This window comes from Dendronephthya gigantea, unplaced genomic scaffold (genome assembly GCF_004324835.1).
Source record: "Dendronephthya gigantea isolate DGI-Jeju-01 unplaced genomic scaffold, DenGig_1.0 000003F, whole genome shotgun sequence".
In the NCBI taxonomy this organism is placed as follows: domain Eukaryota; kingdom Metazoa; phylum Cnidaria; class Anthozoa; order Malacalcyonacea; family Nephtheidae; genus Dendronephthya; species Dendronephthya gigantea.
In genome coordinates, this window is record NW_021163013.1 from 2,062,873 (window position 1) to 2,088,264 (window position 25,392).

Below are 25,392 nucleotides of genomic sequence, written 5' to 3' on the forward strand. Positions count from 1 at the left end.
TACTGACGGAAGAGCTAGCGCTCAACTGAAGGAAGTCGATCTTTGCTTCTGCGATCGTATATAATAATGCGGGTGATTAAGTTTTGCACATTATATCTTCACGATTTGTTGCTCTATATAATTATACTCTCTCCAGCTTTATATAAGGTATAAAATTCAAATTAAAATGAGCTGATAGAAAGATATCTTATTTTGATTATAACTACAGAAGTGTTTCTCTTTCCTTTTCAGCTTTAACTGCAGATTTGAAAAGTTTATACAACTGTAAAATATTTTGGTAAGTTGCTCAGTAATGTTTATATTTATAATATTATATAATTTTATATTGTTATACCACATTTTGATGCTAAATTATTTGAAGACGCTACAAGGCTGCTCCCTAGTTATAATGTTTATAAATATTTATATTTTATATACATATTACTTGTATAAAGTGTGTATGTTTCCCGCGTATACTATAATAGCATGAAAGAAAAGTTTATTGTCATAGTTAGGCAATATACGTTCATATCTTGGGAACCGGACGAGCTTAGAACCGCGCGTTTGAATTCGCCCATGCAATTGAGGTCAGTGTTCAATGCACGGCAAAAATGTTAATATAATCATGCATAGAATATCACTGAATATTTTTACTATACCGCGTCAATAATGTTGAAATCATGCAGTTTTGACTATAATTTAGTTGTATGCATATCAGGATTGATTATATTGAGTCATTTTTCTGCCTGTGTTTTGGCTCTCGAAATGTCCTATTATTATATTCTGTCCCATAAGTAGCTACATGCATGTAAATCGATAAATGCCCTAGCTTTTTAGTGTCTTTTTCTGTCTTACTGTGGGACTATAATGCCTCATAGACTTCAGAGTCAACCGGCTGTCACTCGCGAAACGAGGGCAAAATTTCTTTTTGCCAATGCCATAAAAATTAATTATGCAGTAGACCTGTATAATATGGACGATATAATTTCGCTATACGGTTTGCATTAAAGATGGATAAAAACATATAGGGTTCGTCAATTATAATCCTATAATTGACGCCACACAATCCCCCATCTTATATCGTCTGAATACGGTTTAGGCATTTTACAACAAAAATATCCCAACTAAGCAATAACCTTGAAGCAATTTTGCAACGTTTGCATGCCACTGAGCTATATAATAATTCCTGGAGGACCGGCTCGTCATTTTTCGGTAACTTCGCCGCCATCTTTTTGAAGCCACCAACATGGCGGACTTCGCCCTTCTGCGCAACCGCAGAAGCTTTGCTGACGCCACCTGGTACCTTTTGACCATGGTATTTACCACTGACCAGGCTCAATTCTGAGCCCGCTACAGCAGTATTCTCCCCCCTGGTTTTTGCAAATAACAATTCTCCCCCCTGGTTTTTATATTTTTTTTAATTTGCCGTGAAATCTTTTTTGTTTTTGAAATGTTTTTCGGTTGTTTTTTTTATATTTTTCGCACTGACATACAATAAAGTTTTATTTTAAGATGAATACAAGTCATACACGCTATTTTTTAGCTAGTGCGGAAACAAATATATTAAAATATGGAAAAATGTGGACAAACTAAAGATTTTGATACTGACACGAACTGACAGGTTTCTTATTTTATTTTCGTAATAATATTTTTGTTATTTATACATTCCAATATGAGAGTTTACAAATGTTTGAATGTTTTGGCACTATCCTCGCATATTTTGAAGACAACTAGGAATTTATGGCCAACAATTTGACTTTTCTAAACCCTGAACTGATGAATTGCAGGAAGTATGTAATCAGTATTCAGTATGTGATGTTGTCTTCAAGACTTTATATCTATGCACAATACAAAATCCAAAGAAACAGAAGCCAAAGCTCAGGCAAAATGCTGGGCAGCTGACTAATACTTAGTGCAGCAATATAGTTTCAACCAAGAATCATATTTGCATAATATACTTTTCATTCAAGTCATCAACTTGTACCCAAATAACCTTAATAGGCTTTAAAAGTTTTCAGCATTCTCTAATTGCATCCCTGGACCCTTGGTCATAGTAAATAGTAACATTTATCCCTCCATAGGCTCCACGTACTGATTAGCCTAATGAATATAACCCCTTTGGAGGTTGATACCATACACAGAAAATTACAAAAGTTGCTGCAGATTGAAGACACACTGCTCAGTCAATGCATGTTTATATTTATTTCATTAATTAATAAATATGACAAATGGTATAAAAACACCAGCCGACAACAAAATCAGATAACATGGAAATGAAGAATAACAATGCACAGTCATAAAATGCATGAACTTCATCCTGAAAAATAAAAATGGAGATATGATCAAGATTTATTCACAAGGTGCAAGAAGCTAAAAAATAAATTAAGAGCTGTGATAATTGATCATTTTACTTTGGATTTGACAAGGTAAACAAGATAATATAATAACTAGGCTTTAACAGGGCTCACTATCAGAGGTTGGAGTTTTACACTGTTTACAGCAACTTATTATTTTGTATCAGCACCCTCAGATCATGTTAATTGATGTTGGGTGGGATCAATAGAAGAGTGACTATAGTAGACTCACTGGGGGGAATGGTTTTCCTATTAACATTGATGTTTGCTATCATGAAAACAACATAGACCAAACTCAAAAGATTGACACTGCCAGGAATTTTAACTTTCCCCCGACACAAGTTAAGAAAAAATGATAAAATTTGGGTATATAACATTGCATTGACAGCACTGTAATGTACCAAAGGCTGTTTGTACCACACGTTTTGATGGATTTATTGTCTCAGAGGCTTTGGTAATCAGTTTATACTATAGTCCAAACTCGAAGGCCAAAAACGAAATTGTTTATAGTAAAAAAAGTTGAAAAACGGCTTACCTGGATTTTATAAAATAAGGGCAAAATGAGAAAATTCACTCTACCGATAAGTGAATTAAGCCATTCACAACGTCAAACGCACAGCACGAAGTTACGTGTCCTTTCCATTTGTTGAACAGGGAAAAAGAGAAACGCAAAACAAAAAAATATATACCGAAAGCCGAAAATATTTTCATAAAAACCAGGAGGGAGATGGACACAGTTTTTCACCTTGTATCGCGGTATGTCAGTGGTAACTACCATGAGCAAAAGGAACCAAGTGGCGTCAGCAAAGCTCAAAATCCGCCATCTTAGTGGCTTCACTTTTTTGACAGGAGCCGGTCCTCCAGGAATTATTATATAGCTCAGTGTTGCATGCGTAATTAGGTATGACACGTGATGGAAATATGTTGTCCCATGTCACAACTATTTGTATATATGTATATATTTTCGGACAACCTTTCCTAGATCCACTATAAATATATATATATATATATATATAATATATTATATAATATAATATATATATATATAAATCTATTCCAAATAGACTTTTGTAGAACACAGAGTGCTCAATACATAGAATGCAGAGCGTGTTATAACAATTATAAATACAATTCTTTTAATTAGTTGCTACTTTAAGTTTCATGCACTTAAGCAATCATCAGGCAACGTACTAATACGTTGCCTGATGATTGCTTAAGTGCATGAAACTTAAAGTAGCAACTAATTAAAAGAATTGTATTTATAATTCTTATATATATATATATATATATATATATATATATATATATATATATATATAGATATATGTATATATATATATAATATATATATAATGTTATTATATATATATATATATATATATATATATATATATATATATATATGTATGTATATATATGGAGAAGTAACTTCCCTCATTTGACTAATGTTCAAGTGAAGCCAAAGATGACGGAAATTTAAGGAACTATTGGAGGACACCCAAGGTTTCCTACGTGCACGGTCAAATTGAATTCATGTTTTTTTGCTATTTTTTGATATTTAAATGCTGATGCTCTTTGTTAGGATGTTTTTAGGTTTTACTTATGAATTTTCTAAAAGGGAGCAACATCTCAAGAGAAATGAGTGAGGGTTGTTGACGTTCTCTCAAATAAAAGAATACACTCAAAACATACAAATAAAATATTACCTTATTTAAGTTTTTAAGAGAAAATATGTGCATTAAGCTGTCTTTAATAAAAACAATAACTTGCAAAGAAATTATCCAAAAAATCACGAGATTCAAAATACAACTGAAAATGCGGCATTTTTATACCAACGTTTCATGCAGGAAAAGAATCTTTAGAAACTGCCCCATGCTAGGGCTGATGACTATCAGTGTCTTAAAACTGTGTCAAAATTACAAGGTAAAACACAATATTTACTCGAAAGGCAAAGCAAAAGGTTGAAGCGTACTTGCACTCACAGCCAAAAATTCATATTTACTCACACTGTAGTGGGAAAATACAGTATTCAGATAAGGTATAGATGCAGAGAAACAGATTGCTATAAAAAACAATTTTTTTCATTCTTATTCTTTAAATGAAGAAAAGCAAAAAAGAATTTGAGGTTGCGAGCCATCAAACGCGGTCAAAAGAATGAGAAAATATTTGACCGCGCACGTAGGAGGATTGGGTGTCCTCCAATAGCTCCTTCCGATTTCCGCCATCTTTGGCTTCACTTTTAGCAACCAAGTTACTACTCCATATTATACAGAGTTCACTGGACCTTACTTATTCAAATTTTGCGCGTGCGCAAAAGTGCCATGACCATTCAACGTCCACAGTCCATGACATAGAATTTGGACAACTTTGGATTCCGCTATGTTCTGTCACAATACCGGGTGTAATTCCTAATCTCCGGGCGGAATTAGTACCCTCGTACGACGCTCTGCGCCTACTTGGGGATTATCATTAGATGGCAGAACTAGTGTATGTTTATGATGTTCCACAAACCTTAATAACTGTGCATGTATTAAATGTAATTCCTGTCGTCCGTTGTCTAGTGTTGTGAAAAAAATGTGTTGTGAGTAAAAGATTAATTCATTTGCTGACCTTAGAGAAAAACTAAATTAATTTTATCTTGATGATCAGATAAGAAACATTACAGTTCGCTATATTTCTTTTGCCTGATTATGTTTCTGAGGGCAGCAAATCACTTGTGTTGTAAATTCAATTAATATATAATGGTCCTTTGTGCCAATGATTTTGATACGTTGGCCAGCTGATTATTGGCAACTTATAATAGATTTTTGCCATACGTTTTCTATGATTAAACCACGTAAATGTAATATCGAAATGTTCGTCAGAACGAAGGGATCATGCTTAATTCACGCGTACTCTTACGAAAAGCATGGGCCAGATGAAATGAGATATTTACTTTAGCTGCGAAGGTATTCGGTCACAACATAATAAATTCAATAAAGACTAGTTGCCGAATTAGAAGGTTTTAAAGCAATATTGAAAATTATCCATTGCATACTCCATTATGATGCCGGGTGGATGAACATGTTTTGAAAACCGTCCGAGATTTTAATCGTAAAATCTTCAAATGTAGTTCCTTTCACTTACGCAATTGGCTGTCGACCCCTTTCCAAACCCATTAAGAAAAATATAATATACAATTATCTAAAATCTAAAGTCGATTAGCAAAGAGATAAATCTTGAGCAACACTACAATACTCCAAGGTAAATTACTCGAAATTACTCGAAATTGATGGTTTATAGATCAACGGAAAAACTATTCCATAAGTAAACAGCAACCAAAATGGCAAACACTGGGATCAGCGATTGAATAAAATATTTGAATATTCAACTAGGAATTAGTTTCAGCTAAACAGCCTTTCAGGACCCTTCGTAGAGGAATCTCTAAACAACCTTTGTAGAGAATTCCCGTAGGAGCAAGATTGGGAAACCGAAAACTGACATCATGTTTCTAGGCAGCATTTCTACTCGTGGGTAACCAAATAAACCGTTCTTTTGACGCTGTTCGATTAAGTTTATATTTAATTGGGGTAGGAATATATTGAATACACGTAAATTCCGGTCCTATTTTAATAATATCGCTCCTATTTCGCCGTATAACAAGATGTGGTCGTGTATGGGCGCGTTAACACGTCGCAGTTTGCACAGGATTGAACATTTAATATAAGAGCGAAATCCAAAGTGTAAGACAAAGTGAACGTATGATGCGGTTTATTTACATTTTCGAACAATTGAACTTCTATACTTTTCAAAGTAAGATATGCTTCTGAATGTCGCGATCGAACAACATTTAGATTTGCAAGGCATCTAAATGAGTATGAACTGTATTGTTTATGTTGAGCCGAGCTTTATATTGAAGACTGGCACGTGCGCGACACGCCGGAGTTAAAGCGAGAACAGGCGTCTTGTTTTTAACTTGTGGTGAACACTGGGCTATAATTTATAATAAATGCAAGAATTCCTGGAAGTATGTAGCCCCGTTGAGCTGAGTCACGCTTGTACAGCAACTGTTATGTAATGTCTAAAGATGGCAACGAGGTATTATGTAGCCCAGTTGAGCTGAGTCATGCTTGTACAGCAACTGTTATGTAATGTCTAAAGATGGCAACGAGATAATGTTCTAAGAATACCTCTCGGAGAGCATATAAGCAGTGAACGTTTTAGTATAAGGATTTTAGTAGATTGTTTTCTTTCGTCGGTGCATTGAAGAAGATAATATTACTGGATTTCTATATTGTAATCGTGAAAGCAACGAAACCAGAAGGGACGACTAACTCGAAAAGTACGTATTAGGAACAAAGTCTGAAAAGCAAAGCTGCACGTGTCAAATGGGTAAACTATCGTGATTCTTCATCTTTTTAGTTTTTCTTTTAATAACAACTAACAAGATGCCAGTTTTGCATGGCGTTAACACAGGCTGGAATTAACTTCGGTGTGCCGCGCACGTGCCAGTCTTCAGTATAAAGCTTCTGAACATGAACAATACTGTTCATACTCATTTAGATGCTTTGCGAATCTAAATGTTGTTCGACATTCAGAAGCATGCATAACGTACTTTAAAAAGTATAGAAGTTCAAAAATGTTAATAAATCGCATGATATATATATATATATATATATATATATATATATATATATATATATATAAATAATATATATATATATATATAGCATCGATATTATTACAATAGGACCTGAATCTACATGTATTAAATATATTCTTACCCCAATTAAATTTACACAATCGAACATAAAGCATCAAAAGAACGGTTTATTTGTTCCGTATCATGCGAATATGATTACCGTATGCGAGCGAAATCAAATGCGCATCGGAGAATTGTCCAAAGATTTCGAGCTGTGCACCACAACTCTTTGGAGACCAAACTTTGTCACAAACGCTCTTCAAAGAGCGCCGCATCCAATCGAGTCATGGGTGCGAATGAGCATTTCACTTTTCAAATATTAGTATATATTAAGCATTCGACATGTTCCGGCTAAACTATAAACTATCTTCAGTGCGAATGAATTAGTTATTTACAAATTACGGTGGTCGATAAGGGCCACCTCCAATGCACGGAAATTACACTGTGCTGCATACATAAGTGCGGTTGTGCTGCATAGAAAGTGTCGCGAAAGCACGAACATAGGATTTGATAGAAATAATCGTCTTTATTTCCCAAAGTTTTTTCAAGAAATATAAGATGAATAAGAGTAAAAAGAATATACTCTTCCCGCTTAGAATTTGTAAATTAGCACACGGGGGTGTAGCTGTTTCTTGATGAATAAATCTTGCCACGAGCTCCACTGTTGAAAACTCTCTATTGAAAGAAAGAAAAGGTTTTTAGTAGTCAATGCGAAATATTGCTGTAATTGTTGAAGTTAAGTTTCTCAATGTTGCCATCTCTCTATCTTGAGTCAGAAGCACAGCATACAACTTTAGGAAGCTTACAGAGTCACTCGTATATATTATATGTTTACAACAATTTGGATTAATCTATCATTACACACTTGTTTTACTATAATTGGAATACAGTTCTCTTTAAGAGAATAAATATACTTTTATGGTATGGTATGTATACTGTTCAGTTCGAATATCCCTTTTTTGTTACATATTTTACTCATATGTATATCTGAATCTATTTTCGATCACTGGGGTCTTAATATGTATATATATATATATATATATATATATATATATATATATATATATATATTATATATATATATATATATATATATATAATATATAATATATAATATATATATATATATATATATATATATATATATTAATATATATATATATATATATATATATATATATATATATATATATATATATTAAGATATTTAGCATTTTCACATACGACAAATTATAAAACAAAGCAAATCAATAACTCTATAATATTCCTAAATTTGACAAATTCATGAATCGCTCCTAATTTTTTTTACGAATGTCGTTGACGTTAGTATACATTAACTTCTTGTTATTAGCGTGAAGTCTTGTATTTGTCATACACGGAATATATACTTCAATAAGATAGATAATGTTAACTTTCGTTTTTAAAGACTAATAATTATCATATATACGATAGTACTGATGTCAACATGTGCATATATACTAGGTTACCCTGCCTAGGTTTTGCTGTCAGAAAACATGATGTTAGTGTTCGGGTTGCTAATCTTATTCCTATGGGAAGGCTAAAGGCTGTTTGAGGAATTCTCGTGCGAAGGGTCCTAGTTGAATCTTTACTGAAATATTTCATATAATCCCTGCATGATCCCATTGTTTGCTATTTTGGTTGCTATTTACTTATGGCGTAGTTTGTTCGCTCATATAAAAACCCTTTGGAGTTAAATTTTCCAGGTATATAGTAGATATATATATATTAATATATATATATATATATATATATATATATATATATATATATATATATATATATATATATATATATATATATATATATTAAGATATTTAGCATTTTCACATACGACAAATTATAAAACAAAGCAAATCAATAACTCTATAATATTCCTAAATTTGACAAATTCATGAATCGCTCCTAATTTTTTTTACGAATGTCGTTGACGTTAGTATACATTAACTTCTTGTTATTAGCGTGAAGTCTTGTATTTGTCATACACGGAATATATACTTCAATAAGATAGATAATGTTAACTTTCGTTTTTAAAGACTAATAATTATCATATATACGATAGTACTGATGTCAACATGTGCATATATACTAGGTTACCCTGCCTAGGTTTTGCTGTCAGAAAACATGATGTTAGTGTTCGGGTTGCTAATCTTATTCCTATGGGAAGGCTAAAGGCTGTTTGAGGAATTCTCGTGCGAAGGGTCCTAGTTGAATCTTTACTGAAATATTTCATATAATCCCTGCATGATCCCATTGTTTGCTATTTTGGTTGCTATTTACTTATGGCGTAGTTTGTTCGCTCATATAAAAACCCTTTGGAGTTAAATTTTCCAGGTATATAGTAGTGTGGCTCAAAAATTTATCTCTTTGCTACTTGAATTTGGAATTTAGATATTGTTGATTATATACTTCTTAATGAATATTGGTACTGAATAGTGCGAGTGATCCATGCACATATTGATTTTAGATGATATTTTACGGTGCGATTAAGATTTCGGAGTGTTTTTAAGACATCCTCTTCCCCCCTCCTTATTATAATAAATAAACGCACAAAGCTGCAATGTTGGAATATGCAATAATCGCGACTGATAATTTGAAATGTTGGTTTGAAACTTTTTAATTTGGCTACTACATAACGATTTATTTCGTTGTGACTCGAAATATCTCATATGCATTTCACTGATTTGGCCGAAATAAATTCGCCAAAATTTACGCAGCCAACACGTGGAATGGTATAACCTGACACCAACTCCAACATGCAATGCGTCAAAAATTTTCACCGCAGGTGACAAGAGTATTATGTTTCGTTTATATCGAAAATCTACTGGCACCCGAATACGCTAATACAATGTTCCAAAGCACGTTTTCACCTTTATTCACAATATAAATTAACATACCATACACGTAGTATCAGAGGCGGCGCCACGGGGAGGACTGGGGGGGACATGTCCCCCCCAGTCCACCTCCAAATCAATTTTCCAATTCGCTCATAACCGATGAGAAATATGGGGGGGGGGCAATGTTGTGGTTTTATTTATATATTAGCAATATTTTATACGAAACAAGAGACACAAGGTTGTGGCATTTTTAATTATATACCTTAACGACCTCTTGAACTTTAGAGCTGCTTCAGGCGTTTTTTTGCACAAGATAAAGCAATGATTGATTGAATCGTATATTATCCAAATTTAATAAGTTATTCTGCAATTAAGCGTGTCGGAAATTGTTCTCCCGAAAGTGTTGATTTATGTAGGTCTCCTTGGCTAGCGCAACATATGCTTATTAGCTCGTCGGCACGCAAGTGAACAAGTTACGAAAGTATATAGAGAATAAATATGTTTGAAGGGAGAGATCCATCGAATGAAAACGTGTGTGAGGCAAATAGAGCCTTTATTCTTGAGTCTGGACCGGTGAGACCCGCCATAGACTTTCCACCATCGCCAATAGGGGGAAGAAACTTTAAGTTTCAGAAGAAATGGTACGAAGAATATTCTTGGCTAGAATATTCGGTCGCTAAAGACGCCGCGTTTTGTTTTTCTTGTAGATGTTTTGGCCAACTTGGTAAGAATATACTTATATATACATATTTATATATATTTGTGATATTAAAAAAAGATTATTATGTTGATATATGTATACAGTATTAATACAGTATATAGTGTGATCCTCTCAATTATGCTATACGCGAATCACGCAAGTACCCGAATCACGCAACTGCGAATACTTAAGCACGATACTTATTTAAGCATGATATAACCAATTCTTACAGTCGGCAGTTCGGATGATGCGTTCACAAAGACTGGCTTCAGAAATTGGAAGAATGCTACCGGAGAAAAGGGAAAGCTAAGCAAACATGCTAACTCGCGGATGCATACGCTTTCAACAGAGCGCATTCATTCATTCAAATCAGCAACGCCAATCGACGTGCAATTGAACAGGGAAGCGGAAGCAGTAAGAGAAAGAAAGGAGCAGGAGAGAAAAGAAAACCGAGAAATCGTTGAAACGATTTTCGACGTTGTTCGACATTTGGCTAAACAGAATATGTCCTTCCGTGGTCATGACGAGTCGTATGATTCAAAAAACAAAGGCAATTTCCTTGAAGAGCTTCAATTTCTTTCCAAGTACCACGCCCCCTTGAGGAAATGGATGGATACGCATCCCGAGAATGTCTCGTATTTTTCCCATGTGAGTCAAAATGAGATGATCAGTATTCTTAGCAACCTCATTACTGAAGTCGTCTGTAATGAAGTCCGATCGGCAAAATATTTCTCCATCCAGTGTGATGAGGTTACCTCTCACAAAAAGGCCTTCATGTCCGTTATATTGCGATATGTAACGGATTTTAAGATAACTGAGAGGTGTATCAGGCTTGTGAGGGTGTCCAGCTTAAAGGGGCGTTCTTTAGCTGAGGTGATCGTAGACATTATGAAAGACCTCAGACTTTCATTAATAGATCTCATTGGTAAAGGCTTTGACGGTGCTGCAAATATGTCCGGCAAGGACGAGGGAGTGCAACGGCATTTGACGGAAGCTGGAGCTGATTTTCAATCTATTTTCATTGCTTTGCCCATAAGCTTAATCTTGTTCTTGAACAAAGTGTGGAAACGATTCCTTTAGTCAAAGAAATCTTTACGACAATCGGGGACATTTATCGCTATATGGAAGGGTCGCCTAAGAGTCACAAAAGATATGAAAACCATTTGAAAGCGAACGGCATTACCTCAGGCAAGACTGCTCTGCACTCATTTTCTGATACCAGATGGACTGCGCGCACTGATAACTTGGAAGTTGTGATGAATGTATATCCAGCACTTTTATCTATGTTCAAGGAAGAGTCTGAGCAGAACAACGACAGCGTTGCAACCGGATTACTTGTGCGTTTAATCCCCTTTCGATTTGTAGCTGCATGCCAAATCTTAGTGAAGTGCTTTTCTCTTAGCACACATGCCTCAGAATATTTGCAGAGAGAAGACATGGATCTAACATCAGGAGTTACTGCTATTCAGGATCTGAAAGCAACGATTGCATCTTTTCGCACTGATGAACAGTTCGACTTGTTTATAAAAGAAGCCAATTCATTTGCCGAAAAATGGGGCAGCGAAGTCCTTGATGTTAGTTTTAGTGATGCAAGTCCAACAGCCTCGCAAACCAAACGCCGCCGAAGACTCCCCACCCACCTTGCTGATGGCCAATCCATTTTAGATATGTCTACTCTGCAAAACAACCACCAGATGGCGAATCAGCGTTAGATTGTTTTAAAAGAGAACTGTATTTTCCTTTCTTGGACAAGATACAAAGTGAGCTGAACAAACGCTTTTCTGAAACAGCGTGTGAAATGATTAGTCTTTCTGCAACCTTCCATCCACGAAACCTAACTGAAGAAAATGTCCCTAAAGTTGAGAAGATAGCTCAGTTCTATAAGCGTAGCAGTCATCGTGTTGGTCAACAATTCCTACTATTTTCAAAATCGAAGCAGTGTGATGATTGGAAGAATGCATACAAAAAACACAAGAACCAAGTAAAGGAAAGAAAAGAGAAAGGCCTCAATGAAAATTCTCCAGTTACACCTTGGGTCTGTTTGCCCTCATTGCTCGATGTTTTCAGCGATGATGACCTACACCATCTTTATCCCGACTTGTTCGAAGTCATTAAGATCGTGGCTACCTTGCCAGTAACAGTGGCATCATGTGAGCGCACACATAGCAAAGTAAAAATTATAAACAATTATTTGCGAGCTGCCATGTCACCTGAGAGACTTTAGGATCTAGTCCAGATAAGCTGTGAACGAGATGTGGCAGCAAATATAGAACTCAGCAAATTAGTGGAAATATTTAAGCTGGCAAAGCCTCGAAAGCTTCCACTGTAGACATGGATACGACTATGCACTTAAACTCTGTTCTTTAAATTGTTTATGTAGATCATATCTTATTTACTTACATATAACGTGAATTCAATACAGTTTTAAACGTTTTGTGAAAGTTTTAACTCATTCTTGACTCTTTGTAGAAAGCTGGTCATCTTATTTTTAGGCTTAAGTGGCATAGGTTTTCAGAAAAAAAGACTTCCCAAAACGCAGGAAAACGCATTTAAGAGACTCTAGATTTCAAAATTTTCCGGGGGAGCATGCCCCCGGACCCCCCTAGTTTTCTCCCGCCTTCGGCGGTCGAAAAGTCCTCCCCACGCTTGGGCGGCTGGCGCCGCCCCTGCGTAGTATCACGCACCGCACCGCGCAAGGTAAAAATCGTAGCCCTCCCCAAAATACATGAAAGAATTTCACAAACGTGTAACAATAAGGTCGTCAACAATAAGGTCGTCAAATTGCTGTTTGCCTGCTAAAATACAAAAGAAATATCCTACATTGTGTTCAGGTGAATGTTAATTATTTCTCTCTCACGCTACATAACATATGCTCTCAGCGTGTCAACTATGGCCGGAACTTAAATTCAGCCACCCCCAAAATAAAATATGTTCCTCCATCCCTGCCACTGGTACCGTCATGCAATGCGCCAAAGACAAATTTTGATTTGCGCCCCCATTTCTAAATTAGGATCTGCTGCCTTGCTCGCTCGCTTCAGGCTCGCTCGCTGCGGCAGCAACAAGACGTCTGTCACAGCATATAGGAATTTGACTTCTGCCAATAATACTAGCAGGGATAATGAACACAACCTTGAATCAAACCGATATGTAATTGCTAATATTAAATGATTATTGGATGAGGTTGAGCGTGATATTGAGAATTAATATGCAAGGCAGAGTGAGCGTAGGTTCAGGCGGATAAAAAGACACTGATCTCATAACACTGGTGATGAACTGAGTGGTGGGGTGGAAACCTGTGGTTGATCTACGGGCCAAATTCGGTACTGTCTTCCCGCCTGAGACAGGTTTTGTCAGATTCGTTGGTGACGTATGTGATTTGGCGGGTTTCGAGAGTTTCCTGAGTATAGAAGGATGACTTCGTTAAGGATTTTATGCCATCGTTATTGGTAACATGCACTTTGATAGTCACTGGGGTTAACTCATGTTTTCGTAGGCCGAGACATTGGAATATAAAATCAACCTTGTCTTCCCATAGTTCCCCACCCAAAAAATTCTATAGTAATACCTTCCAAGGTTCACTGCATGCTGTCACATAATAATCAGATTAACTCTTATTATTAACATCCGTCTTTCTGTAGACAAATCCCCTTACAATGGCTGAAGTTAAAGAAAATTGGAAAGACGAAATCCGCGAAAAATTCTCTCAAGTTTTTAAAGACAACCCTGAAGATTTGGTCAATATATTATTCTTTCTTGACAAAGAAGACAAAGTGTGCCAAGACAACATTGAAGCGCCACATTGGAGATCCCTAAAAGCTGTACTGAAGTCGGATGAAGCTTTTCGATTGTTTGCTTTGCGGTTTTCTGAAGAAATTCGAGAAGCGGTGAGAACTTTTGTGAAATCTTCAAACTATTTGTAGGCCTTTTCAGTTAGTATCACAGCAGCAGTGGCGTAGTCAGCATCGAATATTAGCAGATCCATATTCATATATCCATGCATGTGTAATCTTGTATCTTGTATCTAGTATCTTAGCGAACCAAACTGAGACATTCGATTTCAAAAGGAATTTGTCACTCACAACATGAATACATGATTATGCTCCACCATGCACTGCATAGCATGACATACAATAATTATGTAGACTGGGGACAGTAAAATGTGGTATGTTTTACAGGATGTAATTACTACTCTAGCAGTAACACACTCTCGTAACTTGAACCCGCGACCCTTCAGCGCCACACGACTTGCAGAAAAATCATTCCTTTCATTGACAAGCCGCACCTCGTAAACAAAAAAAAAGATCCATGAAGAATACTTTCATAAGAATTGTGAAAAGCTTTAAGATCGCCAGTTGTTTGCTATAATCTTGATTATATCTTAGTATTCTTAAATCAAGGATCCTCTTTAATAATTGTTGATTTTAAAGTTGAAATTTTATCCCTTTTCGAGCATTTTTGAACGAAAAAATCAGACACTATTCCGTTGATAAGTTATATACTGGCATTCATACAACCGGCCGCGGAGAGACGAAGTCGTTTGGGTGGCGGGACATAGCGTCTGCAGCTTTGTGCTTCATGCCAGGGACGTGGATCATTCTGAGTCTGTATCTCCCGTTCATTTATGGCTTCACCATGTTCCCTGCATGTGCATGATTATAGGCTAAGTTCAACACTGTCTTCCCGGCTGAGGAAATTAAAGTTTTGTCAGATTGGTTGATGACGTATGTGATTTGGCGGGTTTCGAGATTTTTTCCATGTTTTGAAGGTCCAGAGTATAGACTTCATCAAGGATCTTTATTCCGCCGTTATTAGCAACATGCACTTTCTGGTCACCGAAATTTACTCATATTTTCGTAGGCCGAGACATTGGAGTATAAAAACAATCTTTTCTTCCCATACTTCTCCATCAAAAAAAATCTATAGTGATACCTTCACTGCGTGCTGTCGCATAATCATATTAACTCCGTTTTTCTAGACAAATCCCCTTAGAATGGCTGAAGCTGAAGAAAATTGGAAAGACAAAATTCGCAAAAAACTCTACCAAGTTTTTAAAGACAACCCTGAGGAATTGGCCAATATATTACTCTTTCTTGACAAAAAAGACATAGCGTGCGAAGAAAACGTTAACGTGCAACATTGGAGATCCCTAAAAGCTGTACTAAAGGCGGATGAAGCTTTTCGATCGTTGGCTCTGCGGCTTTCTAAAGAGATTCGGGAAGCGGTGAGAACATTTTTGTTGTAATCTTCAAACTATTTGTAGGCCTTTTCAGTTAGTATCACAGCAGCAGTGGCGTAGCCAGCATCGAATATTAGCAGGCCCATAATTTTATATTCATGTCGGTAATCTTGTATCTTGTATCTAGTATCTTAGCAGACTAAAAACAATCGAAAAGGAATTAGTCATGCACTTCATGTGGTACGTGTTACAGGATTTAAATACTAGTCTAGCGGTAACACAATCTCGTAACTAGAACCCGCGACGCATCAGGGCCACACGACTAGCAGAAAAATCCATTCTTTTCATTGGCAAAGCGTAATATTTACAAAATTTAAAATTACCTATAAAACATTTGAGTCTAACTATTTATTAAAATAATACAATTACGTTTTAGCTGCTATCTTAAATATAAGAGATTTCTTGGCACGATCAGAATAAAAGTGTGGTATATTAAATTAATTTGCCTTCATTTCTAAGGTCAAGATACGTTTGATGTAACGGTGGCATCTTTGACTATATTCTTGAACAAATTCTCGCATAAAAGGTTATGATGTTCTTCCATTGGTCTTACATTCAAGTTTCACACGCTGATCATGGACCATAATCCACTCCTGGCTTTATAATTACTATCGCTCTTTTTTCCAAACATGCAAGGTCATTCTTAAAATATCTCGGAAGGGCGTGATAGAGAGCTGGTGCAGCATAATCTATGCTTGTTCGAACACACGATGTATAAAATAATATCAAATCTGCAATTGTTACCTCTTTAACTGAACAGAAAAGTATAATCTGTTATTGGCTTTCTTGGTGATTCCTTCGATATGAGCGTTCCATGTAAGTTTATTACTCAGTATAACCCCCAGTAATTTGACACTCTCAACAGTTTCGATTTCATTCCCATTTACATTTAATGGTTCTAGTGTTACTGGATTCTGCTCCGAGTTAGATTCAAAGTACTAATTTTTCTGATAAGGATCTCATGATCAATTAAATCGAACGCTTTTCGATAGTCGAATAGAGTTGTTCTTACGGTCGCACTATTCCCATCAGTTTCTAAATACATGTGATGTAACATGCATATCAATGCCATGGTAGTTTACGACTTTGGAATCGCACTGTACTACTGGCTCTGATCTATCACGTTTAAAACAGCTGGTTTTACATAATCTTCTACGATGAACTCCTCTGCTACTTAATTTACACACAATGTGAGGGATATTGGTCTTAAGAATTCTTACTGGTTTCTTCTTTGGTAATGGGGATACATCTGCCATCTTCCAGGTTACAGGTATCAGCTGTTTACTGTAAAATGAATTAAGAATTGTCGTAATAAGAAAAGCAACAATATATGAATATTCCTTCACGAGACCGGATTTGGTCTTGCCCACAGGCCTTACAAGGGTAAAGCTTTGCTATAAAAACTTTTGAACACGTTCCCCGGTAACTTCTTAAAATTTAGCCGAATCTTCTAATGGAAGGCGTTCAAGGGGAGTGGAAGATTTGTATTCTTCAAGTGGTGCGAGAAAGCATGCAGTATTGGTGGTGTTTGCTTGTTCTTGTGGGGTTAGGTTTGAGAATCTTTAAAAATTTACTTGACTTAATATATTAGCACTTGACGCCTTCATACCAATTAAACGCTTGATTTCACCCCACCACACATGATGGATATTCATCCATGATGTATCTGTTGTATGAATGCGAATTTGCTTTGTTGGCATCAGGATATTAAGTCCCAGTTGCACTATATATAATAAAAGAGATTCCACATATTATCGCAAGTATCCAAGGAGGAAAATAAGGAGGACCAGTCTATCGTACTCAGATATCTACCCATTTCATCTTACGGCTTGCTCGTTGTTCTCGAATTGTTATTGTTTCTTAGTGTTAGAGTTCGGTGGTGTATTTTTCGGGGTGACAGTAACAGTGTTATGAACAGACAGGCCAAATCCCGGGAAACATTCGCGCAGGTTGTAATGTTTATGCATGGTGGTTAGTATAAGATCCAAGATAGCTTCTTTACCGCAGGTATCTTTACAATTTGTTTGAGACAGAAGTGATTGAGCAAACAAGTGATATTTCAGCGATTAAATTCGCCAGTTTCCGCGTGTTTTCAAAGGATCATAAACATTATTATGGCCCATTCCAGGGTGACAGACCAAAGGGTGAGGTTTCGCCTGATATCTAGCTTTGTTGTGATGATTTATCAATCATCAAAGGTAGTATGTTTTCTTTATATTGAAAATATGCCGTCGTTATCCGACCGCACTGCATGCAGGTACAAGTGAAAGAATGTTTAAGAGCTACCACAATGCAGCGCGCAAAGCAAATTTTTTCCTTCTAATATATTCAATCACCAATAAGGCAAACCGTGGCTTATCATAGCACCCAGCATTCAGTGCGTGCTTATCCTGGCGTTTCGCTTGGTCACAGAAAAATCTGTGTCCCTTAAAAAACTATAAATATTCTTTGAAACTGGAATTGAGAAGCCTGCCAACAATTTGGCCGGTTTTCGAAACAGGTAGGGTCGATAATTTTACCGCTTGTTGAGTAATAATTGCCGCGAATACATAAAAAAATCGCCAACTTTGATCTGGACATGAACGCCTCAGACGAGGTAGATGAGCAGCGATTGCTTGAAGGAGCCGATTTCGACGAATGTCTCGCTCCCACTGGTCAGAACTATTCTGAAAAAGAGATCCGACCTGCTGCCTAAGTGAAAACGGTAGAATCCAGCATTGATGGGCGATTCTCTAAGCTGACAGAATGCCTCCAAGAAGGTTTTGTTAACCTCGGTAAAATCTTGAAAGCAAGACAAAAGGCTTCCCGCCAAAACTTGAGTTCGTCCAGTCGCTCTTCCGGTTCCGAGTCAGATTATGGAGGCAAACAATCATCGGCCTCAAAACGCTCCAAAAAAACAGGCGCTGTCTGAGGATGAATTAACTAAGGATGTAAATGAACTCATCAGTGCCTCAAATCAACAATCGAAAGACTCGCCTGCCAACAATTTGTCACAATCAACGGTTTTAGCAATGATATATAGCGAATGAATTGAGCGAGGAAAAGTGTGGGCCCGAAGTTACCGAAAATCTAGCTATGGTTGTGGATAAACTCCTGCGTACGAGGCTGACTGAAGAAAAATTACGGGAGAAATAAAATTTGTATTTCAGGCTGAAAAACTGTGAGGCTATGGTGCTTACCGCAGTAAACTCGGAGATTTGGCAACAACTGCTTCCTATACACCCTCACAAGATATTCGAATGCGAAAAGTGCAAGCATTATTACTGAAAGGGCTAATGCCATTAACTCAGTTGACAAATACACTCCTCCCACTGCCAGAAAAGGTAACAAATGAGAACAGAGAATCAATTGTGAAACAGGCACTTGATGCTCTAACCTTAATTTATGCACAAGCCTGGAGAGCTAAACCAGCGACGAAGGGAAGTGATCAAACTTGATCTCAACCAGCAATATCAGCAAATTTGCAATGATCAGGTACCTATAACAAGCTGGCTGTTTGGAGATGAATTAGCCAAGACTTGCCAAGATATAACTAAAATACCGCCGACACTATCGGTTTCAAAAAAACGAGCAGGGGAAGTCTCGGCCCTAGAACAACTTCCGACGAAAACAAGGAGGCAATCGGAAGCCACAACAGTAACAGAGAAGCTTCCAAAAAAGGTTATTGCCTCTAATATACCGCTACGCTTCGGACTGCCACGGTCAAATAATTTTTTTAAGACGGCCTGGGAAAAACTAACCACAGATCCATGGATACTTGATACTATCCAAGGTGTAAATATTGAATTCACCCAATAATCCTACCAGAGCTATTGCCCAGAGGAGCCAGTCTTGGGGCAAAATGAAGCAAATGCAGTGGATAAGGAAATTAAAAAATTATTGTTAAAAGGGGTAATTATAGCTTCCCATCCTGAGGAGGGGTAGTTTGTCTCAAACATTTTCCTACGACCCAAACCAAATGGGTCTTATCGACTCATCCTCAATTTAAAGCAGCTCAACGCATTTGTTGCATATCATCAATTTAAGATGGAATCTATCTATACACACGGCAGTACAACTTATGAGAAAGGGCTGTTTTATGGCATCTGTAGACCTGCAGGATGCAAATTACTCTGTATCAGTTGCCCAAGATTATCAAAAGTTTTTAGAGTTTTCTTGGAAGGGGAAACTATACCAATTTACAATCCTGCCCAATGGTTTAGCATCAGCCCAACGAATTTTCACAAAGCTTTTGAAACCAGTGTATGCCACACTTCGTAATTTGGGGCACATTGTGTTTGGTTACATTGATGACTCTTACCTACAGGGTGATGAGTACAAAAGCTATCAAGAAAATGTGTCAGCTACCCTTTTTATCTTTAAAAACCTGGGTTTCCCATGAGGAAAAGTCATGCAGTAGTTGAACCTACCCATGAATTAATCTTGGTTTGTGTTGAACTCATTAGCAATGACCATCTCTTTGACTCTGAGGGCACAAAAAACTTGTGAATGCATGCTCTATGCTATTAAAGATGGATAAACCATCTATCCGTACCAAGTGGCCCAAGTTATTGGGCTCATGGTTGCTAGTTTCTCAGCTATCCAACTTGCTCAGCTGTTTTATAGGGCATTAGACAGGGAAAAAACAAGAGCTCTTGAGCAACAAAAGGGAAACTCTGTGGCAACAATGTCATACTCATTAGACGCCAAAAATGACCTAAGATGGTGGGTTGCTTATGCTCCCTCAGCAAAAAAAGTTTATTTTACCCCACCCACCTGACATAATAATTCAATCGGATGCCTCATTGCTGGGTTGGGGGGCACATCGCAATAATACAAAGGCTGGAGGGCAAAAGACTAAACAGGAAGCAGCCTGTCACATAAATTATCTCGAAACCGCAGCTGCATTCTTTGCTCTTCAAGCATTTTGCAACAAAAGCTCCCACATATACATGTTAGGCTAGAGCTAGACAACGCAACCGCTGTCACTTATATCAATAACATGTGTGGCAATAAATCTAGTAAATGTAACCGGGCAGCAAGACAGCTGTGGCTGTGGTGTACGGAGCATAATATCTGGGTATCAGCAATACATATACCTGGCATTGAAAATACAGAGGCAGACAGGCACTCACGGGTTTTTGATGAAAAAACAGAATGGTCCCTAAACGATACATTATTTGATAAACTATGTGAAAATTTTTTTACACCGGAAATAGACCTGTTTGCCTCGCGCTTAAATCACAAAGTAGATACTTATCTGTCATGGCACCAAGACCCAGAGGGGCCTTTGCTGTTGATGCATTCACCCAAAATTGGGCTAATAAACTATTTTATGCTTTCCCTCCTTTCAGCCTAATAACGCGGGTGTTACAGAAAGTCAGGGAGGATTGTGCAGAGGGCATTGTAGTTGTGCGTTGTGCCACTATGGTACCCGGTAATAATGACAATACAAGTGCGAGCACCCTGTCTGTTGCCGAAAAGCCCTCATCTACTTTACCTGAAACACGAGCCAATGAAACAGCATCCTCTACACAAGAAATTACAACTCCTGGTCTGTCACTTGTCTGGAAATCCCTTAAACTCCAAGGAATTTCAGACAAAGCTGCCCACATTATCACCAACTCTTATACCAAGTTAAATTCTGTATTCAATAAATTTTCACAGCTGGTTCTGTTATATATTGCTCTCTAGGCTTTGAAGTCTCATGCGATTTCCTTGTGATGTAGCTACAAGGAAGTAGAATTCTAAAATTAAACGAGACATACCTGTATGTTGAAGTTTGATGTGAATTCTACTGACTTGTAGTGCAGGAACACTGCACAATATTCTTTTAAAACTGAATGCTGGGTGCTTAATACGCAATCTCAAGTCATGTGATCCCCTTGTTCCTGCACTACAAGTTTGTAGAATTCACATCAAACCTCAACATACAGGTATCTCTCGTTTAATTGTAGAAGCAAATCTTAGTATTCCTAAATCACGGATGTTGATTCTAAAATTGAAATCTTTTCGCTTTTCGGGAATTTTTAGAGCGAGACATAGCGATCTTCAGCTTTGTGCTTCATGCCAGGGACGTGGATCATTCTGAATGGCTCCTGATCGATAATAGTCGATGAGCCATTTCTCTAGGCGTTGTGATGGTTGTATCGGAGACGGTTGTTTTTGATGGAGATTGATGGGCAATCACAGGGTTTAGTGGGCGATGTTTTTGGCTGGTGATGAACTGTGTGGTGTGGTGTGGTTGAGGCCTGTTTGCGGCTTCACCATTGGCAGAGAAGTTCTCTGTGATTAGGCCAGGTTTGGTACTGTCTTCCCTGATGAGGAAGGTTTTGTCAGATTTCTTTGTGACATATGTGATTTGGCGGGTTTCGAGATTTTTTCCATGTCTTGAGTTTCCTGAATATAGAAGGATGACTGGATCATAGATCTTCATGCCGCCGTTATTGGCAACATGGACTTTCATGGTCACCGGGATTAAGTCACGTTTTCGTATGCCGCGACATTGGAGTATAAAAACAACCTTGTCTTAATTCCAAAAGTTTCCCATCCAAAAAATTCTATAGGACTATAGTGATACCTTCACTCAGTGGCGTAGCGAGCCTGACCATTTTGTTCCGTTATGTAAATTTATTAGTTATGTAAAGTTATTATAATTATTCATGTCTTTAGAAATCTATTGTTTTCACAGTCAGTGAACACCAAAATATTAGCATAGCGGGACAAATCAACAGACTGGTTACGCTACTGCCTTCACTGCATGCTGTCACATAATAATCAGATTAAATCCGTTTTTCTAGACAAGCCCCGTTACAATGGCTGAAGCTAAAGAAAATTGGAAAGACAAAATCCGCGGAAAACTCTCTCTAGTTTTTAAAGACAACCCTGAAGATTTGGTCAATATATTATTCTTTCTTGACCAAGAAGACAAAGCGTGCCAAGACGACGTTGACGCGCCACATTGGAGTTCCTTAAAAACTGTACTGAATGAGGATGAAGCTTTTCGATTGTTTTCTCTGCGGCTTTCTGAAGAAACTCGAAAAGCGGTGAGAACTTTTTTGCTGAAATCTTCAAACTATTTGTAGGCCTTTTCAGTTATTATTACAGCAGCAGTGCCGTAGCCAGGTTCGAATATTAGCATGTCCATATTCATAATACACATGTGTATTCTTGTATCTTGTATCTAGTATCTTAGCAGGCTAGCTAGTGACAATTGATTTCAAAAGGAATTTGTCACTCACAACATGAATACATGAATATGCCCCACCAACCCATTTGTCGTGCAAAGTACGCCATACACTGCACAGCATAACATACAATAATTATGTAGACTGGGACAGTAAAATTTGGTATGTTTTACAGGATGTATAAATACTAGTCTATATAGCAGTCACACTCTCGTAACTAGAACCCACAACCCTTCAGCGCCACACGACGAAAAATGCATTCTACTAAAATTATATGATTGCACCAACGGCATACCAGTCGGCCTCCACTTGCACGTGTGTATGCGAAATCGCACGTATATACGGCTTGCGCGTTGACGGCCGCCTTGAAAGTATAGACTATACAATTCTAATGTCATACGTACAAAAAATAACCATGCGCCAATTCCGCCGCATTTAGGCCGGCCTTAAAAACCTTTTATTAGTTTCCTAATAACTGCTCGTATTATCTCGTATCGAATAAGTGTTTCGATATCTGTTTGTTGGTTCCTTTTTTTGTCCGTTTTACGGTAAGGATTACAACAACAACGATGTTTTTTCATCGGTTCCTGGTCCCAAAACATTCTTTAGTTGGACATCACTGCTGTCATATAATAATCAAATTACCTCCGTTTTTCTAGGCAAAATTGCCTGAAATTATCGCAGCTGACGAAATTTGGAAAGACAAAATCCGCGCAAAAATCATGCAAGTTTTAAAAGACAACCCTGAAAGTTACATCAGATTAGTCTTCTTTCTCAACGAAGAAGACAAAGCTTACAAACACAACATTCATCGCCCTTATGCATCGCATTGGACAATGCTGAAAGCTAAGCTGGAATCTGATGTGGATTTTGAAATGTGTGTTAAACAGCTTTTGCGCGAAGCAAGAGAAGCGGAAATAGACCAAGGTTATCGAACACGGCTATATCACTTTTATGAAGAGATGTTGGAGAATTTCGATAAATTCTTTCTCATAGATAGCTCCCAGAAACTTGATAGGAGTAAACGATCGGAACTTTCAGCACCCTTCTTGTCACTCGTCAGTAATTTGGAAAAGATCTGGAATGTCATTCCTACTGAATCAAAAGCCTCTGTATTAAATTCAATAAAAGAATTGGCATCCAGGGGTAATGTGCTGATGTCTGCAATCGACGAGTTCGCAAGTCTTGGGAGTAAAACGTGCGGAAAGGTAGCTATGGTAAGTTTAGCAGGGGTCTACCTCGCTTATACTGCCCAAAATAACATCACACGTTGGTGGAAGGGTGAAATATCAGGAAAGCGATGCGTCAAAAATGTTCTGGATGCAACGTTCACAACTGGGGCAGGGATGGCAGGCGGTATTCTCGGAGGTTTTCTATTATGCGGTCCCATTGGTGGTCTGGTAGGAGGTATTCTTGGTGGGTTTGTCGGTGCCGCAGGGATGGCTTATATCTCTGATTATTTGACACAGAAGCTGTTTGGAATACCACAAGATGTAGCTCTAGAAAATGCTTACAGATATTTGGGTGTTGAAATGACCGCTTCCAATGCGGTGGTCAACAAAGCATTCCATCGGTTGTGTCTTCAGCATCATCCCGATAAAGGAGGTAAGACAGAAGACTTCATCATTCTTCAGGCACACATGGCAGTTATAAAACTTGCAAGAGAGAATATAAAAATCGCAAAGAAACTTACAACACAGAATAGAAAAACGAAGGAACCTGAACCAAACATTGTTAAATGCCTTACAGGCAACCTTGAATAGAAACTGTGAGATGAAAACATTTTTAGTCTAACTACAAAAGGTGATTTTTTCATATAACCAATTTGTTGTTGTTATATAAGCAATTATGCACGGGCATCATTTTGACAACATTGTGAAACAATGAACAATGCTTGATTATTAGACACTTGACACTCGGAAACGGTGAATAGTGATTAGTCATTAGTTGAAGTTAGTGTGAGAGGCAACAGCACGAGCCGAAGACACAGGCTCTGTTTCAGGTACATGTTATTTCCTTACTTATTTGCTTTAGCTTGAAATAGGCGACAAACCACATGTTGTTTCAGTATTCAATGAAAATTATCTCTTTTATATATTGTTAATGATTGCGAGTGTGTAGTGATAAATTTTTGTTAATGTGTTGTTTCTAGTCTTATGTTTCTCGTTGTTTTATGTGTGGTGCAGACATTTGATTATATTGTACACCACAGTTATACATAAAATATTTCATTGTGTCTGGCCCGAACACTTGCAGTCGCACTCGTGCCGATAATTCATTGGGGGAGGTTAGTAGACCATACTTGTACCGACCTTCTCAAATTGCAAGAACAGCAACAAGCGCAATTGACAACACTAATTGCACAGAACACACTACTGGTAGGCCCAGCTCTCCAGCCCACACCTTCTTTTGGTAAGCCAA

At 37.4% G+C, this 25,392-nt stretch overlaps 3 protein-coding genes across 4 annotated transcripts; all 3 read left to right on the top strand.

Annotated features, from left to right (window-relative positions):
- The first annotated feature begins 245 nt into the window (after positions 1 to 245).
- LOC114541302 lies at positions 246 to 25,074 on the top strand. Of its 2 annotated transcripts, none has more exons than XM_028561247.1 (5): positions 246 to 277; positions 14,208 to 14,453; positions 15,545 to 15,790; positions 22,585 to 22,830; positions 23,631 to 25,074. In XM_028561247.1, the coding sequence occupies exons 2-5, from the start codon at positions 14,223 to 14,225 to the stop codon at positions 24,732 to 24,734; spliced, it is 1,827 nt and encodes a 608-aa protein (XP_028417048.1). In that variant the 5' UTR covers positions 246 to 277; positions 14,208 to 14,222; the 3' UTR covers positions 24,735 to 25,074. The 2 variants fall into 2 exon arrangements, with proteins under 2 accessions (XP_028417048.1, XP_028417040.1); XM_028561239.1 differs by lacking the exon at positions 246 to 277 and adding an exon at positions 6,566 to 6,654.
- On the top strand, positions 10,368 to 11,649 carry LOC114539601 (zinc finger MYM-type protein 1-like). The gene is made up of 2 exons (XM_028560239.1): positions 10,368 to 10,593; positions 10,802 to 11,649. Exons 1-2 carry the CDS (start codon positions 10,368 to 10,370, stop codon positions 11,647 to 11,649), a joined length of 1,074 nt encoding a protein of 357 aa, XP_028416040.1.
- LOC114539612 lies at positions 11,691 to 12,793 on the top strand. The gene is made up of 2 exons (XM_028560240.1): positions 11,691 to 12,276; positions 12,360 to 12,793. Exons 1-2 carry the CDS (start codon positions 11,691 to 11,693, stop codon positions 12,791 to 12,793), a joined length of 1,020 nt encoding a protein of 339 aa, XP_028416041.1.
- Positions 25,075 to 25,392: the final 318 nt, after the last annotated feature.

Bases quoted from the DNA above. Each gene is read 5' to 3' on its own strand.
- LOC114539612 (XM_028560240.1), top strand. From the start codon at position 11,691: ATGGAAGGGTCGCCTAAGAGTCACAAAAGATATGAAAACCATTTGAAA. The intron at 12,277-12,359 runs GTTAGATTGTTT...TTTCTGAAACAG, and splicing joins CCACCAGATGGCGAATCAGC to CGTGTGAAATGATTAGTCTT.
- LOC114541302 (XM_028561247.1), top strand. From the start codon at position 14,223: ATGGCTGAAGTTAAAGAAAATTGGAAAGACGAAATCCGCGAAAAATTC. The intron at 14,454-15,544 runs GTGAGAACTTTT...CCGTTTTTCTAG, and splicing joins CTGAAGAAATTCGAGAAGCG to ACAAATCCCCTTAGAATGGC. The intron at 15,791-22,584 runs GTGAGAACATTT...CCGTTTTTCTAG, and splicing joins CTAAAGAGATTCGGGAAGCG to ACAAGCCCCGTTACAATGGC.
- LOC114539601 (XM_028560239.1), top strand. From the start codon at position 10,368: ATGTTTGAAGGGAGAGATCCATCGAATGAAAACGTGTGTGAGGCAAAT. The intron at 10,594-10,801 runs GTAAGAATATAC...CAATTCTTACAG, and splicing joins TAGATGTTTTGGCCAACTTG to TCGGCAGTTCGGATGATGCG.